General features: G+C 39.4%; 1 protein-coding gene and 1 non-coding gene across 3 annotated transcripts in view; both read left to right on the top strand.

Moving 5' to 3' along the window:
• The window catches only part of Sparcl1 (SPARC like 1), a 39,327-nt gene that overhangs the window by 19,042 nt on the left and 2,520 nt on the right, over window positions 1-17,765 (top strand). For both annotated transcript variants that reach the window (XM_070012879.1, XM_070012880.1), the window contains 7 exons: window positions 674-1,624; window positions 3,072-3,144; window positions 4,082-4,200; window positions 4,900-5,020; window positions 6,208-6,344; window positions 10,706-10,854; window positions 12,000-12,148. In XM_070012879.1, the coding sequence (XP_069868980.1) occupies window positions 674-1,624; window positions 3,072-3,144; window positions 4,082-4,200; window positions 4,900-5,020; window positions 6,208-6,344; window positions 10,706-10,854; window positions 12,000-12,148 (1,699 nt within the window). The remainder of the gene's footprint in view (window positions 1-673; window positions 1,625-3,071; window positions 3,145-4,081; window positions 4,201-4,899; window positions 5,021-6,207; window positions 6,345-10,705; window positions 10,855-11,999; window positions 12,149-17,765) is intronic.
• Window positions 8,438-8,569, top strand: LOC138821135 (small nucleolar RNA SNORA51). Its single transcript, XR_011370073.1, has one exon. It is a non-coding gene; the product is annotated as a small nucleolar RNA SNORA51 (small nucleolar RNA).

The following is a 17,765-nucleotide window of genomic DNA, read 5'->3' as shown; positions in this document are numbered from 1 at the left end:
TTTCTTCTTTCTCCAAAGAACTCAATATCAAGGCCTCGTCAAAGAGATTACCCTATTTGTTTCTGTTTAATTTCTTTAAATATGTTTATCATCACATAAATCTCTCAACCAAGACAAGATTTAAGAGTTAATGCAACCATATATACACATATATTATAGTTATATAATTGCTATATAATTGGGGGGATTGCTTGCTTCTTTGTTTTTCTGCTGGTACTGGGGCTTGAATTTAGGGACTGGGCACTGTTCTTTAGCTTTTTCACTCTAAGCTGGCACTCTCACACTTAAGCCATACCTCCACCTCTGGATTTTTGGTGGTTAATTGAAGACAAGCATCTCATGGCCTTTCCTGTCCAGGCTAGCTTTGAGACAGCCTCTTGAGTAGTGAGGATTACAGGCATGAGCCACCAGTGGCCTGCTATGGAGTTGTTTAAATTTATAAAACTCAAAGTCAGGTTGAACCTTTGGCTACAAATCCAATGATATATTCACATTTAGAGAGTCACCAGTACATTTACAAAGTCACACAATCACGCATTTACTTGTGATCACAAATACATTTACATAGTAATGCTTGGAGAAAAAGAAGGATGAGTTTTTAATGTTCACTTATGAATTGTAAATATGATTGCATTGTCATTTGTTTCAAGAACAAACTTTTGCTCTTTTTAAGGCTGAAAAATCTTCAATACAAAGATCAGAAGAGGAAAACCCTGATCAATCTGTAGAACAGGACAAGACTGACAGCCAAGAGGTAGGATTGAAGGACCAAGAGGACAGTGATGGTGATGTAAGTGTGAATCTGGAATACTCCCCAACTGAAGGGACCTTAGACTCGAAAGAAGATTTGAGTGAGACTCCAAAGAAACACCTCCCAGAGAACACTGACTCCCCAGCTGCTGTTTTCAGTTCCAATGTGGAATCTCACCAAGAAAACACTGCAAAAGGAGAGGAAAATGAAGAACAACCTATAAATGAGTTATTTGAATTGAACAAGAACAGTTCACATAGCGAAGACCTAATTGATGAAGGAAACCAAGAGCAAAATCCAAATATTCCCAATGAAGATGGAGAAGAAGGAGAAAAAGAGCCAGAGGAAGATGGTGTCCTCAATGATGACCAAGAAAATGAAAAAGAAGTTTCCAACGAACATTCTAACAGGAAGCAGGAGGAAGATAATGACCAACCTGATGCTCTTTTGGAAGACTCCAATCCACCAACACAAGCAAGTGAGATGCAAGATGAATCGGAGCAGAGTCACCAAGATCAAGGAGAGAACTCTAATGCAGAGATGGAAGAGGACCATATATTGCACAGCAGTAAGCAAAGTGAAGAAGGAAAAACTGACCTTGAAATTACTGACAACCAGGAGGACATAGATATAAAAACTGCTCCCACAGAATCGACTGATGATGGTGATGTTCTGTCCAAAAGTCATGGAGCTGAAAGTGATCGGGATAATGATGATCCTAAGCATGGTGAAAGTGATGACTACTTGATGCCGAGTGAAGACAGTTTAGAGGCTGAAAAAGGTCAACCCATTTCCTCTTACCTCAAGTATGAGCAGGAAAGATCCCAGGAGGATGAGAATGTAGATACCAGTGAGACTGGAGGCTACCAAGAGGTGAGATTATTTATATCAGTATTTGTCTAATCATGTTAGTTATCAATATAGAGTAGTGAGTTTTCTCTGTACTCTCAGGCTCCTGTATGTATTTCTTTCTTTTTTTTAATTGTGAAAATACTGTACAGAGGGGTTACAATTACATGGGCAAGATAATGAGTACATTTCTTATCAAGCATTGTAGCCTCCTCCTTTGTTTCCCCTTCCCATCCCTTCCCATCCTCCCCCTATCCCCCCACCCAATCCTACTCCCCTGCCCCACACCAAAGTTGTAAAGTTCGTTTTCGACATGACTCGTACATCTCATTGTTGCAATGGGTCCACCTGTATCCCTATTTAAACAATTTGTTTTTTCCCTTCCCCTCCACAAATTATGCCAACATCAAATACAAGGAAAGCAGGGGTTATACTGTGGGGGAGGGACATACAAAGCAACAAAGAAATAATCTTATAAATATGTGAGAAACAATCGCATGAAAGAAAGAAACATTTGAATACATCTCTTAGGGTTCATTTCCCTAACATCAACTTATCTGACCTTTTCTGCTTGACTCTGACATATACTAGTTATCCTGTATGTATTTCTATCAGCGCAATACTAAACTCAGTATCTCTTATCTGCAATGATTGGAATGAGAAGTGTTTCAAATGTCATGTTCTTTTTCTATTTTGGAATATGTGCATATGTATATGTATGTAATATGTCTAAACATAAAATCCACTTGCATTTCCTATTATACATACTCAGGTACTAGTATTGATAGAATACTCTCAATGTTTGCACTTTGAACATGAGATCAGATGGGAATTTTCAGCCTGTAATGTCATATAAGCACATAGATTTTTGGAGAATTTAGGACTTCACATTTCAGGTGATGTTCAGCCTGTAGAATTATTTACTTTTCTGTCCATATTCATATTTAGACCAAAAACACCTGCTTTATTTGAACTGCTTTGAATGAAACCTTGGGTTTGACTCACAGTTAATTGAAAGGAATAACCTTTAAGGAGGAATTGACATGGTTTTGGGTAAACAAGTCATCTCAAACATTGAGAACTCTGCTGCCTCCAAGAAAGGAGTTTTGGGGTTATTTTTTAAAAAACTAAGAAAACTTGATCAACCTCATGGAGATTACTAATGCATCTCTGTCCTAATCTAACTATAGCAAGATGTTACCACACCATTAATATATTCCCAAAGCCAAAGCAGAGATGGTTACTCATAGTGAGTAATCCACTGGGCTCCAGCAATGGATGCAGATGGTTGAGACTATAAAGGGTGCTGTCCACCCACACTTACTGTCTCCCTCCACAGTTGCAGCTCATTTCCTGAGTGAGGTTTGACAATATTTGCACTTAAAGAACTGTGAAGGCATGTACTGTGGGAATATAAACCAAGTAATGGTTCTCTGAATAGAACCTAACTTTTGCTCTTGTTATTTTAAAGGTTAAGAAAGCTGAGAGCTCATCACATGACAATGAACCGTCAAGTGAAGACAATTCAAGGCTGCACAGTGCTGGTGAGTAGGCGCTAAGCTTACTGATGATGACAGCTAAGCAGCTGTCTGTAATTGTATCAGCGAAGAAATGGAATTGCAGGTACTAGTGCTTCAACTAAGGGCCTGGGCACTATGCATTAGCATTCCCTCCAGGTTAGCTCTACCACTTGAGCCACGGCTCAATATCTGGCTTTCTGTTGGTTAATTGGAGGTAAGAATCTCAGGGACTTTCCTGCCCAGCCGGGTTGGCTTCAAACCATGATCCTCACATCTCAACCTCCTCACTAGCTAGGATTAAAGGAGTGAGCCACTGGTGCTCCACTTTTCCCTCCCTTTGTGACACAATGTCCTTCTCTCAGGCCTCCCCCTCCCCAAATAACCCAGAAGTAGATATTTCTTGGGCATATTTGATAAACTATGGTTCAGTGTATTTACAAACTGGAAGTTCTGTTTTAATATTAGGAAAAAGCTAGGCTCTTCCCAACTATATCCTTTTGCTTCTGGGAAGAATTAATTCTACCTTTATTCTCAAATCTATAAATTATTCATGAATTTAAATCCCATACTCAACTAAGGGCCTACTTCCTACCCCAATCACAAACAATTTAAATTTCAACCAAAATCTCATGGCTTATTTAGCTGCTGAGCGATTTTCACAACAGTTCCCTAGGTATTTTCAGACTCTGGCTGTCTCAGGCAAACCAATAGGCGCTGCTAATTCTTATTGCATCTCTAATAAAAACTATTCCAAGAGAAATTGAAACTATACTGCAAAAGTCTGGGGCCAAAAGGTCCTATTTAGAAATTAGTTCACCAATGAAAGCAGTTTATAATATCTTCCCCCTTTAAGTTTTTCATATTTGCAACATTTCAAATTTTCTCATATTAATGAAAAGGAAGCTGCTTGTCAGATGAATTTGCTTTCACTTTGTGTTCCTTTTCCAAACTTTTCCATTAGATTCCTGCATGAACTTCCAATGTAAGAGAGGGCACATTTGCAAGGCAGAGCCACAGGGAAAAGCACACTGTGTGTGCCAAGATCCAGCGACTTGTCCTCCAGCAAAACTCCTTGACCAAGTAAGTATTCCACCAAGCAATCCTTAAGATACATCAGGAAACTAGGGATTGAACGAGATCCATGTGTTCAGGATGTATGGCCATAGGTGGGATTTGTATTAAAATACTAGTTTGCATTTGTGTTTTTAATTTATTACAACCAGGGCTTAAACTCAAGGTCTGACACTTGCTCAGCTTGCTTGCTCACAACTGGTACTCCACCAATTGAGTCATGCCTCTAGCCCAGATATTTGCTAGTTAATTAGAGAAGGAGTCTCATAGACTCTTTTGCCTAGGCTACCTTCAGACTATGATTTCAAGGTCTCAGCTTTCTTGGTTATTAGGATTACAAGCGGGAGCCACTGGTGCTCAGCTGAAAGTTACTATTTTTAAAGTACCTCTCTACATTATCTAATAATGAATGGAATATTGATCTATACCAAATGCTAGCCTAATCAAGTATTTTAACTATGCCACATAACGCTGGTAGCTAGGCAATAGAACGCACTCTAAAATTTTCTACTCTCCATTCTACTGAACTTATCGAGAGCTAAATTGCCATCACCTTTGATATAAATTGATATTTGTGCCAAACCAAAGGATTTTATTTTAATAGTCTCATCTATTTGACTACATCTGTGACATACTATAAGCTTTCATGATCAGAGCACTTTACAATGAGCACTTTTGTCTCTATCCACTTTTTTTCATGTCTTCTAGGCTTGTGGCACTGACAACCAGACCTACGCAAGTTCTTGTCATCTGTTTGCTACTAAATGCAGACTTGAGGGGACCAAAAAGGGACACCAACTGCAGCTGGATTATTTTGGAGCCTGCAAATGTATGACTCCCTCACTCCCACCAGCCACCATTTCTGGGAGGGTTTAGGGGGGAATCCATACATGAATGGATCCTATAGATGCAAACCAACAAAACTGATAGAGTCATGAGCTCAAGCTGCCCACTAAAATCAACTGGAAAGACAAAGCATAAAAGCAAACCCCAGGCCTTAATCATAGGAGACTGTTTTATTTGGATTGGGTTGGAACACTAGTTTTGTTTCTTTCATTTGTTTTTCAAGTAACCTAGACAATTCTAAAATGGAGCCAGGGATCAGAAACACCATGATAATGTGATACACTTAGTAGACATGAAATACTGGGGTTTTGCTAAATTATTTTCTCTCTTCCCAATCAAAATCTTTGCCAAAATGTTTTATTCTTCCAGAAGTTTTTTTTGTTTGTTTGTTTAAGTTGTCTTCCTTCCCCAGGATGCTCTCAATTGTGTTTGGCTCTTGTGGCTAATAAGCGATTCTCCACATTAGCAGCGCTCAGTCATGTTTTGGGTTCCTTTCTCCTTCCAGACACAGGAGAGAATTAAACTTGTCAGCTCTGTTGATGTTAGGGGTTGTCACATGACTTGTTTTATCCACTGAAATGAGATAAAACATCCTTGTGCTTTCTGGGAAGATGCTCCTAAGATCTGTAGATGGCTCTCCATGCTTTCTTCTGAGTTTGCCACACAAACTTCGTGTGAAGCTTTGTGTAAAGATAATCATCATAAAAGATGAGCGCTGTGGAGACCCTGAGGAGCAGAGCCCTCCTGTCCATGGGAGTGGCCGGGGAGCAGGATGGAGTAATAGGCTTTGGTTTAGCATGATTTGTTCTGGGAGTGTACACTAAGCCCAATCAATTCCTCTGCTTCTAGTTACTAGATACTCCACTTTTATATTCCAGTTCCCTGGTTCTCCTAGGGAGAACTAGCTGCACATCAAAATTACTTTCAGAACTTTAAAAACATCCTGATGTCCAGGTTCTGTTCCTCACCCCAGACCAATGAACTCACCATTTCTTTTCACCAAATCTGACAGTTTGTATGTGTTTAAAACACTCCAGGCAATACCATTAGGCCATAAGAGTGGGCAGTTGAGTCTGCTCTGTCCATCGCCAGGAGTTGCTAAACTCCTATTATGAGAATTTGCCATAGGGTAAAGCCCAAAGATCACAATATATTTTCTGCTTATTACAGCTATTCCTGTTTGTACGGACTTTGAAGTGGCTCAGTTTCCCTTACGGATGAGAGACTGGCTCAAGAATATTCTCATGCAGCTTTATGAACCAAATCCTAAACATGCAGGACATCTAAATGAGAAACAGAGAAGTAAAGTAAGTGATTCAGGGGTATACTCTGCTGATAGGGCTTAAGGGGAAAAAGTGGTGTGTTGACCCGGGTAACCTCTGCACAGTGGCAGGAGCCCACTTTGCCTCCTCACACCTGATTAGCTTACACAGGTTAACATTCGCGTAGGGGACACTGCCAAACTGCCCATCCTACTCAACAGGCTCTTTAATTCATATCCAGAGCAAGCTGTTAATTAACTGAGCAGTATTAACCAACACTCATCATTTATATTGCCAGGTCCTGTACCAACACAGGACCTGGCAATATAAATGACCAACCAGCCCATTACTATAACAAATACCTAGGCTAAGGAAACTTAAAAAGAAGAAAGGCTTATTTTGGCACAGCGTTTTGAAGATGATTGCTTTATTGGCTCCATTTCTTTGGGACTTGTGTTGAGGCCACACATCGTGACAGGAAGCACATGATGGGGCTAGCTGCTTACCTCCTGGTAGGCTGGGAAACAAAAGGAAAGAAGGGGAGGGATCAAAGTATGCCCCCACTGAAGTATCCCAACTTCCCAGAGCCCGCAGAACTTGAACCCATGATGGCCAAAGGAGTCACCAGCACTCAAACTGGCTGGAAAGCCTTTTATTTGCCACATGGCGTCTGTCCCTAGCTTGTAGGGCTTTGGGGAACAGCCTTGTTGGCTTTTCATGGGATATTTTTGGGTTTTTTTGTTTTTGTGTTTTTGGTCGGTTGTGGGGCTTGAACTCTGGGCTTGGGCGCTGTCCCTGCGCTCTTCAGAGCACTCTACCGCTTGAGCCACGGTGTCACTTCCGGTTTTCTAGTGGTTTATTGGAGATAAGAGTCTCACGGAGTTTCCTGCCCGGGCTGGCTTCGAACCAGGATCCTCAGATCTCAGCCTCCTGAGTAGCTAGGATAGGAAGGGGTTTCACTTAGGTGATGTTTACCAAATCAAAGTTATAGAAGCAAAACATAGCCTTGACCTAGTCAGCGTGACTGATACTATCAATACAAAAAATCAAAACATATCCTTTGATACCAGAAGTCAAAACATAATCTTGGGTAGAGGTAGTCTATTTTAAATCCTAAAACATTAGAAACTCATTTCCATGGTTGGGGGTGCACTGAAAAATGATTTTTATTGTAAGCTCTCAGTAAGCAACTCAGTACAGCTGGTGATAAGCCTCAAGGTTGTCTGTCAGTGGCCTTCAGCAAAATGTGCGGTAAACTGCAAAGCTGCCAGCCTGGGAAGCTTGAGAGAAGAAGAGATGTTTGCTTTTTAGCAAGGATGTTTCTAATTTCACAGTTTTTGTTCCCATGGATGGCCTTCTTTTCCAAGGGAAAGGGGCTCAGAGGAGAGAGTAAGTTTCCTGCAGCAGGAGGGACTGACACTAGACAATAGAAGGAACTTTTCTGCCAGTGAATAGCAACTCAGATACCTTAATTTTTTGGTGGGGATCCCACTTAACCAGGAGAGTTCCAGAAGGGCCCTCCTCTTAAAGGTTCTACTACTTCCCAATAGTGCCAAAAACTGGGGTCGTCCAAATCATGGGCCTTTAGGGGACATTAGATCCAAACTATAGCAGGCCTATACTCACAGGACAGACATAGATGAATGATGCAGGGAAAATCTATCAGTCCCAATGTCACTAATACATTAAGTATTTAAGTGCAAAATATTGATTCCAAAAAAAAACATTCATTTGCTAGTTATTGAGTGTATCTTAGATGCCAGGAATTTATTGAAGTTTTGAAGGTATAGCTAAGAAGCAAACAATATTTCTGCCTTTACATTCAAGGAAAAGAGACAGATAAGCACATAGTTGAATATAAATACAACCACATCAGAAAATATTTGCATCAAGCATGCCAAATACTATAAAATGTTCTATGAAGAAAAGAGAAGGAAGGGTTGAGGGCTGGTGTCAAGTAGTAGAGGACTTCCTGATAAATGTGGGGATCTGAGTTCTAAGCTCAACCCCCACACCATCAAAAGAGACAGATAGAAGAAAGAAAGAAAGAAAGAAAGAAAGAAAGAAAGAAAGAAAGAAAGAAAGAAAGAAAGAAAGGAAGGAAGGAAGGAAGGAAGGAAGGAAGGAAGGAAGGAAGGGGCCTCCGGGTGCTTACCACAGGCTGTGTTCTTACACTGACTGTATAGAAAGAGGAGGCAGAGTAAACATACCCCATATACACCTTAGCCCAGGCCCTGTACCTGGTCTGTATTATGAATGGGGAGACAGAGGCTAGGGAAAAAAGAAAGGAAGAAAGAAAGAAAGAAAGAAAGAAAGAAAGAAAGAAAGAAAGAAAGAAAGAAAGAAAGAAAGAAAGAAAGAAAGAAAGAGAGAAAGAGAGAGAGAGAAGGAAGGAAAGAAGGAAGGAAGGAAGGAAGAAAGAAAGAAAGAAAGAAAGAAAGAGAAAGAAAGAAAGAAAGAAAAGAAAGAAAGAAAGAAGAAAGAGAGAGAGGGAGGGAGGGAAGAAAGAATGGTGGAAAGGAGGGAGGGAGGGAAGGAAGGAAGGCAGGAGAAAAGAAGAGAGGGAAGGAAGGAGGGGGTGGGAGAAGAAGTGGAATGGATATTAACAATGTCACTGATTTAGTATGTAGTCATCACAGATCATATTTGGCTTTGACAGGAGCTGTTTCTGTGACAGCACGGTGGGTTTGGGAGATGGCAGTTTGTACAAATGGGGTTCAAGAAATCCTAGCATGGTAGTATATACTTGTAATCCCAGCATTCAGGAGAATCATAAGTATGAAACCAGACTGGCCTACACAGAGAAACTGTCATAAGGAGAGAGAAGAAAGTAAAGGAGGAAAGATAGAGAAGCAGCAGTAGAGAGAATACTTTTGAGAATTAAAGGGAAACAGAATAGAAGCTAGAGGAGAAAGTTCAGGAGCCTAGTCTTTTAGTGGGAGATGCTGGCAATAATCTAGTAGAGAAGGAAAAATACTACTACCTAAAGATAATAAAAAAATATTTTTTTAAAGACAGAGTCTATAGCCAACTGCTACAGATTGTTACTGAGTAAGTGTTCCAGCTAGATAAGAAGGCTTGGATTAGCAGCACAGAAAGTACACAGCTGGTAATAAGGAGGGAAGTTGGCAGATTCGGCCATGGGAATGAGAGTTTCATATGCATTGTTCTGGCATGCTTCCTGTCCTTAACACATTGTGTCAGACAGCCTTGAGATCACTAAGTAGGAAAGAGGGACTTTTAACAAGGGAACAGGGGATAGCCAAGCAGCAATTGAGCAGAGCTAAGCTGAGACTCAGCAAGGACTGGGTGGAAACAGAGAGAATTAAAAATGGAGTATGCTAGTATGAAAGGAATAGACGTTTTACTAAATAATCAAACATTTTGCCTAAATCAGTTCAGCCTTTTTTTATTAAGACCTTCTCATAGTTTTAAGGAATGTGCTACAGATTTTCTTTGTTAAAGAAGAAAGATTAAAAGACTTAAGTTTCTCTTGAAAACCATGAGTTGTAGCTGTTACACAAAAACTATAACATACACACATTAAAAAAAAAAAACAGATGAAAAGCTGTGAGACAGGTGTGGTGGCTCATGCCTATAAAATGGCTACTCAGGAGGCTGAGATCTGAGGATCACAATTCAAAGTTAGCCATGACAGAGAAGTCCATGAGACTCTTATCTCCACTTAACCAGCAAAAAGCCAGAATTGGAGGTGTGGCTCAAATAGTAGAGCACCAGCCTTGGACAGAAAAAAAATCAAGAAGAGCCCAAGTCCTGAGTTCAAACTCCAATAACAGCACCAAAGAGGAAAGGAAGGAAGGACGGAAGAAAGGAAGGGAAGGAGGGAGGGAAGAAGGGCAAGAGAAAGGAAGGAAGGAGAAAAAGGAAGAAAGGAACAGAGAGAAAAAGAAAGACAAAAATGGAAAGGAAGAAAAGAAAGAAGGAAGGAAGGAAGGAAGGAAGGAAGGAAGGAAGGAAGGAAGGAAGGAAGGAAGGAAGGAAGGAAGGCAAGAAAGAAAGAAAAAGAAAAGAAAGCCCATGATATTAATTAGAAGACATTAAGCTGGGCACTGGTGGCTCATGCTTGTAATCCTAGCTACTCAGGAGGCTGAGATCTGAGGATCTTGGTTCAAAGCCAGCCCAGGCAGGAAAGTCAGTGAGACTCTTATCTCCAATTAACCACCAGAAAACTGGAAGTGGTGCTGTGGCTCAAATGGTAGAGCACTTACCTTGAACTGAAGAGCTGAGGGACAGTGCCCAGGCCTAGAGTTCAAGCCCTACAACACACACACACACACAGAGAGAGATAATTAGAAGGCATTATTTTGTGTGGGACAATGTTACTAAGTCACAATTCCATTACACTTGTCTGATGCTTTGACTGTCTTCTTCCTTCTTAATCCCAGGTCAAGAAAATTTATCTGGATGAAAAGAGACTCTTGGCTGGGGACCATCCCATTGAACTTCTCCTAAGGGACTTCAAGAAGAACTACCACATGTATGTGTATCCTGTACACTGGCAGTTTAATGAGCTTGACCAGCATCCCAAGGACAGGTAAAAACTCTATGTCCCTACTACTTGGTCACTCTCTTATATAATGATATCTATGCAACACAGAAATTAAAATAGAATCAAGAAATTTCCAGGTTCCATTTGAGAACAATAAGATGATCAACAATCATGGTTAAGCATCTAAGCATAGAACTGCCTTCACAATAATAAGGCCAAGTTTGGTGCTGCATTTCTATAATGCCAGCCATGCAGGAGGACAAAATGGAAAAAATCTCAGTTCAAGGACAGCCTGGATACAAAATTAGTAAGAAAGCCAAGCACCAGTGGCTCAGGCCTGTAATCCTAGCTCCCTGCATGGATGAGACCTGGAGAATCATGGTTCAAAGCCAGTCCAAGGAAAGTCTGGGAGATGTCATCTCCAATTAACTAGCAAAATACTAGGCTGGAGGGGTATCTCTAGTAATAGAATGCCATTTGTGAACAAGAAAGCTGATTGAGTGTGAGGGCTTGAGTTCAAGCTCTGGTACCAGTAGGTGTGTGTGCCAGTGCGCACACACACACACACACACATACAATATTAATGAAAAAATTTAACTAGTCATGGTGATTCACATCTGTAATTCCAGATATTTGGGAGACCAAGATAGAAGAATTGAAATTCAAGGTTGACCATGCACAAAAGTACATGATCTTATCTGAAAAATAAACTAAAGCCAAAATGGCGAAAATGTTAGAGTGCTTCCCTCATGCTCTGAGTTCAAATCCCATAGTTCAAACTTTGATATTGCTAAGAAAAAAAAAGAACAGACTATGATTATGTTTCAGCTCCCAAGTTTATATATAAAGGTCCTACTTCCTATAAAGACTCTACCTTTCTCTTTCTTGATCATAAATTCTCAAGATAATCTGATTGGCCCAACTTGGATCACATGCTTACATCTGGAACAATCTAGTACAGCGAGTAAGCACCGCGCTGTATATGCATGATTGTTGTGTGTCCATTTATACCTTGAAGTGGGAAACACTGAGTTGCCAGTGAAAAGAAAAAGTGTGTTGATTTCAATTGCAGATTTTCACCTGTCTCCTATTTATTTGGTATCTACAGCCATCCTGAGGAAGGCCAATAGCCCTCTGAAATCTGCATGGATAAGATGCTCAGTAACAGGCTGCCATGTTTCTCCTTGCAGAGTCTTGACCCATTCCGAGCTGGCTCCTCTGCGAGCATCGCTGGTGCCCCTGGAGCACTGTATAACCCGCTTCTTTGAGGAGTGCGACCCCAACAAGGATAAGCACATCACCTTGAAGGAGTGGGGCCACTGCTTTGGAATTAAAGAAGGTAAATGTATTATAGGCTCAAGGAGGGTATTGTCTTCCCCCAAATAAACCCTGAGCCCCGCAGGCCTGGAAGAGGCATTCCACTGGATTTTCTAGTAGAAATGGAGAGTCATTCAATGGTAGTGTTCCAGTTATGACTACTTCATGCATAGACTGTCAATGCAGGGTTATTATTCTTACAGTTTCACCAGTGTATAGTAGCTGCCCAAGGCAGGATTTCATTATGACATTTCAATACATCCACACAATGTATCCCAATCGAATTTACCCCTTCATTACTCTCCCTTATCTCTCTTGTCCCCTTCTTCAAACAGTGTCAACAGTTTCACTGTTCTGTTTATATATATATATATAATACTTTATATATTATAGATTATATAATATATAATATAATATATTATATATACTATATTATAATATATTATATATAATATAATATATTATATATTATATTATATATTATATATATTATATATAATAATAATATTATATTATATATAATATATTATATATAATATATTATATTATATATTATATTATATATAATATAATATATTATATTATATATACAATACTTCAACCCTATTCACCCTCCTTGCTCCCACTGACTTCCCTGCCATTCTTTTTTACCCATGTTTTACAAATATTAATTGCATAAAGAAGTTTTACCATGGTGATTCGCCTATGTGTTATAATTAACTCACATTATCCTCCTCTATTTCTCCTTCTCCATCCTCTGTCCCTCCTGCTTACTTTCCTCATGCTGTCTTCATACTTACAAACCATGTATTTTGTTATTTGATATCATCCATCATTCTCTTTCCCTCTCCCCAATTATATCATCTGTAAGGTCATTTCTTGCTGCCAGTAGGACAGTCTGGTTTGGGAGGGTAGCAAGCATGAATACGTATTAATGTCTCAGCAGCTGGTTAAGCCTGTCAATGCAATGTGAACTCGGAGAGTTGAGTCAAGTTTCAGAAAACTTTATTTTACATCCTTCCTTAACCTGAGTAGAAGTCATACTTTTCAAATGCTTATGTGAGGAGTGAAACTGCACACCTGTTTTGGACAATGGGCGGTATCAGAAGACATCTTAGATTCATTGCCAACCCACGGACAACTGCATCTTATACCACAAATTGTGCCCATATCCTGTTCTTTAATCTAAAACAACCCATTGCTGTATCTTCATGGGGTAAAAGGGTAAATAAATTCTTTCTCTATTCTTACAATAGAGGAATTTAAATTTAGACATTGTTAGGGCAGGTTATGTCTTAATCTACTTCTTTTTCTTTGCTTAATAGTTGACTTTTATGAGCTAACATGTTTTCAATAGTCATACTATGACATATGTCCAAACCTAAATATTGAAACTGCTCACAGAATGTAACTCAATAGGGAGTGTGAAAATCCCAAGGCAGAGGCTTTATAGATGTAAATTCACTTTCTAACATCCTGTTATGACATACTGAATTTGCATCCAAGCTGTGAAGAAACGCTAGTTCATCAGAATTTCTCAAACAAAGGTAATCTGGGTGACCTTTGGTTTAAAAACTAGTCATCATATAATGGCTCAAACTTAGCAATAACTGAGAATATTCTGGGCACCAGTGATTCACACCTATAATCTACTACTTAGGAAGCTGAGATCTGAAGGTCACAGTTCAAAGCCCAGGCAGTAATGTTCATGAAACACTTATTAACCACCAAAAAGCCAGAAATAAAGCGGTGTCTCAAGAGCTAGAGCTCCAGCCTTGAACAAAAAAGCTAAGGGACAATGCCCAGGCTCTGAGTTCATGCCCCAGTAGCAACACAAAAAATGAACTGACAGTATGCAGAGGTAGTTATTTCTTTATAAATGGGTCAGCAGAGTTAGTCCTTTACCTCTACAATATTAGTCTGTGAAAGTAATACAAATAGTGGAAAAACATTATTTTTATCAGTATCTATTTTTATTTTGTGTATTCACAGTTTCTGCTATATAACAGATTATCCTGAATTTAGCATTTCAAATTCTATTCAATTTTCAAGGATCAGAAATCTGGAAGTAGCTTATTTGAATGGCTCTGTGTTAGAATCCAGTCTTAGGAGCTTAGGATGCTATCAGCCAGCATGTCTCAGCAAGGAATGAAGAAGCTGCTTTGACTCACTCATCTAGCTTCTGCAAGAAGCTTTTCTTCAGAGAGAGAGGGGAGAGGAGAGGGAATAAGGGGGGGGGGGCTTTGTAATTGTGGGAGAAGACCACAGACAATAAGGAGTGGGGGATTACTGGCAACTACCTTGGAAATTGGACCATATTAGCACTGATATAAAATTAGTAAGCTATTAAGGCCTAGACTGACAAAAAAAAAAAAAGCCAAATTTCCTTTGTAACCTCTATTCAACAAGCAAAGTACTTATATAAACTCACTTATGTGCCTAAAAATAGGTCATAGCTGTGTTTTCTAACTTCCCTACTTAAAAGAGATGAAACCTACCCAAGCACAGCTCCACCCACCCTGCTCACCCCATCATTATCAGGAGCGGAGAACTTGGCAGGATAGGACATCTTTCTGAATGCCCTTTTATAGGACATGTGGTTTTAGAGGCCTGATAAAAAAGACAGACTTGAATAGAGGCCATCCATTTAAGGGAAATAGTTGGGCTTTTGCAGAACTCCTGGAAGCTCTTCAAGACATCAGCTTGCCTGGCCCCTGGGCTGGGAGGTTGTCTAGGAGGAGCAGGAAAGGCTTACAAAATCCAGTGACTTGCAAAGCTCTTAATGATCTTGTTTATACACTGTGGTTTGGTTGTTATTATGCTATTTTCAAGAAAGAAAAAAATTAGCACATTAAAGCCAATGAAATAGATATTATTCAGTGAGAATAAGTAAACAAGTTGTAGCTTTGGGGTATAACTAGGGAAGGCAACAAAAAACAATCTATAAGTATACCCTTCTTTTTCCTCAAGGCTGAGAAATTCACAGGAAATTACAATTTTTAGTCAATGGTTTCCTGAATGTGTCTGCCTATGATGAGCACTAGATGGGATTGGTATTCAAATATCCTAGCTTTGTCATCAGGTAACTATGGGCACTAGGAATGCCACTCATCCTCAGTCTCATTTTTTTTTAATCTACGTAAGTGGAGTTCAATTAAGTGGCAAAGGAGTCTTTATGTACTTAGTACCCATGGTGTACCATGTATGACATCTCTCCATGTTAATCTTTAGGAAATCCTTCCAGTGAGACTAATATGGTGAATTAGATCATACAGGTCCTACTAGCTCAATTAAAGACATTATTCTAAGAGTGCTGAGGGATTACCCAATAACACAGTGATTTCTCTGGGTTTGAATTCAAGAAAGAGTCCTCTGGCAACATTATGGAGAAACCAAAGAACAGCTGAGAAGATGTGATAAATCCAGACAAGTTGACGTTAACTGGACCCAGAGGGAAATTTTGGGGAAAGAGAACATAGTCAAGATATATTTTAATAAATCATTCTCAAGATGTACAGCATATAGAACTAAGAAGGCAATGGCTGGTGGAAAACATGTGGGGGCAAACAGCACAGAAAGAGAAGTACAATGCCTTGTTTTCTAACTGAGGCCAAGCAGAATAACTAAAGGCAATTCTACTTAGAGAGAAAAACCAAGGACAGAAGCAGACTTGAGGTCAATGAAAATTCCTTTTGGATAAGATGGGGACAATGTCCCATTGGTAGTTGAATATATTTGTTTGCCTTTGAAGGCAGAGTTTTGGAAATGAAACAGACATTTGGAGTTTACCAGCATACAGAGAGAAATTGATGCCAGGAAAGATAGTAAATATGACAAGGAAATTTTGGTAAGTTAGATGAAAAAGGGTCTAGGGTTGAACACTGAGAAACATCTTGAAGGATAAAGGAAGATAAGTTTACTAAGGAGATTATGCAGTAACTCCTGAAAGTTCGGAAGAAAACTAGAGTATATCCACAAAGATGTTTTATAGAGGAAGAAGAAATTGACTATGCCATATACAAAGACTGAATGTTCATTGGCTGTAGAACTAAGGGTATCCTGGGGGTCTCAATAAGAGTAGTTTTGATAGAATAGCAAAGATGAAAGCAGATTCTATAGATTGAGAAGGAATGGAAGATGAGAATAAATGAAGAGTGAAGGGTAAAGAGCTGGGTGGAGATATAGAGCTGGAGGAAGTATTACAATAAAAGAGGCTTGAGAAATCCATTCATTCACTTACTCAGTAGTCACTTATGGTCCACATAGTTTCAGGCACTGAATATATAAAATACTTAAATATTGAATAAAAGATGCTGGCTTAAAAAATAACATAAATATAGAATATAAAGAAAAAGAAGAAAATAGAAGAGTAGTCTTGAGAAAGTCAGAGGAAATCTTGAACATGGGTAAAGGAATTCACTTTAAAGTCAACAGAGCTAGGCACTGGTGGCTCCTGCCTGTAATCCTAGCTATTTAGGAGGCTGAGATATGAGGATTGTGAAGCAAAGCCAGTCCAAGCAGGTAAGTTCATGAGATGCTTATCTCTAAGTGACCACCAAAAAGCCAGAAATGGAGCTGTGGCTCAAGTAATAGAGTGCTAGTCCTGAGTAGAAAAGCTCAAGGACAGTGACCAGGTCTTAAGTTCAAGCCCCAGAACCATTACACACACACACACACACACACCACAAATCAACAGAAATTATCTTTCTAGTCTGAACAACAGAGAAAAAAGACAAAAATAAGTGTGTAAATATAAACTTAAAAGTAATGAATAGTATCTTCCTTTTACAAGTGAAACAAGTATTCAAAGAAATATAATATTGAAGTCTATATTTACATACTTTCTGGTCTAGATAAAGACTTATTATATCTGGACAGGAAATTTATCTTGTAACTAAAACAGGGTACTAGTTTAGTGTGTTTCAAATTAATCTGCTGTAGACAGGTGCTGAACTGTTACTGAGAAAATACACCCAAGTACAGCTGGTGATCTATGGCAGTAGGAGTGGTCTCTAATGCGTTACAGGATGCTGTCTTCTTCTATCCATGTGGAAACAAGTTCTTCTACAAGTTACTCAGTTAGAGGCATGTTTTAACTGCCATTGTGTGTTATATTTTAATTTTCCCTACAGATTAGCATAATTGACACTTTTGACTGGGCTTCTTGCCCCTTAATCTTCCCTTCCTCTATCAATAATTCTCAACTGAATTACAACTATGTGGAGAGTTGACTATTTGTTACAAATAGTGATTCTAAATCCAGAAGCAAGGAAGTGATTGTGAATATGAATGATTATGAATACGAATAAGTGAGTAAGAATATATATTTTTAGAGTGAAGGGACTTCCTGGAAGATGACAGATTAACAAAAGACCTATATTCCAGAGCAAGAAATGAAAAGCAACAGGAAGGATGAAAGAGGTTTCAGAAATAGAGCAGCATGCAAAGAAAAGTAGGAAAACAGCCTAGAGCTTCAATACTGGCTCCCAGTCAGGGGTAAGGGAGAGAGACTAAAGCTACAACCACAATGCAAGCCAGGAAGCCCTGATGACAATTGATTGGTCGTCCTAGCCACAGAATAAGCTCATGTTTTTCACAAGCCTTAAGTCCAGTGTGGGGGATTTAATGGGCTAATGAGT

The sequence above is a fragment of the Dipodomys merriami genome, unplaced genomic scaffold (assembly GCF_024711535.1).
Source record: "Dipodomys merriami isolate MVZ:Mamm:240054 unplaced genomic scaffold, mDipMer1.0.p SCAF_9, whole genome shotgun sequence".
Lineage (NCBI taxonomy): Eukaryota > Metazoa > Chordata > Mammalia > Rodentia > Heteromyidae > Dipodomys > Dipodomys merriami.
This window is presented reverse-complemented; position numbering and strand designations above follow the sequence as displayed.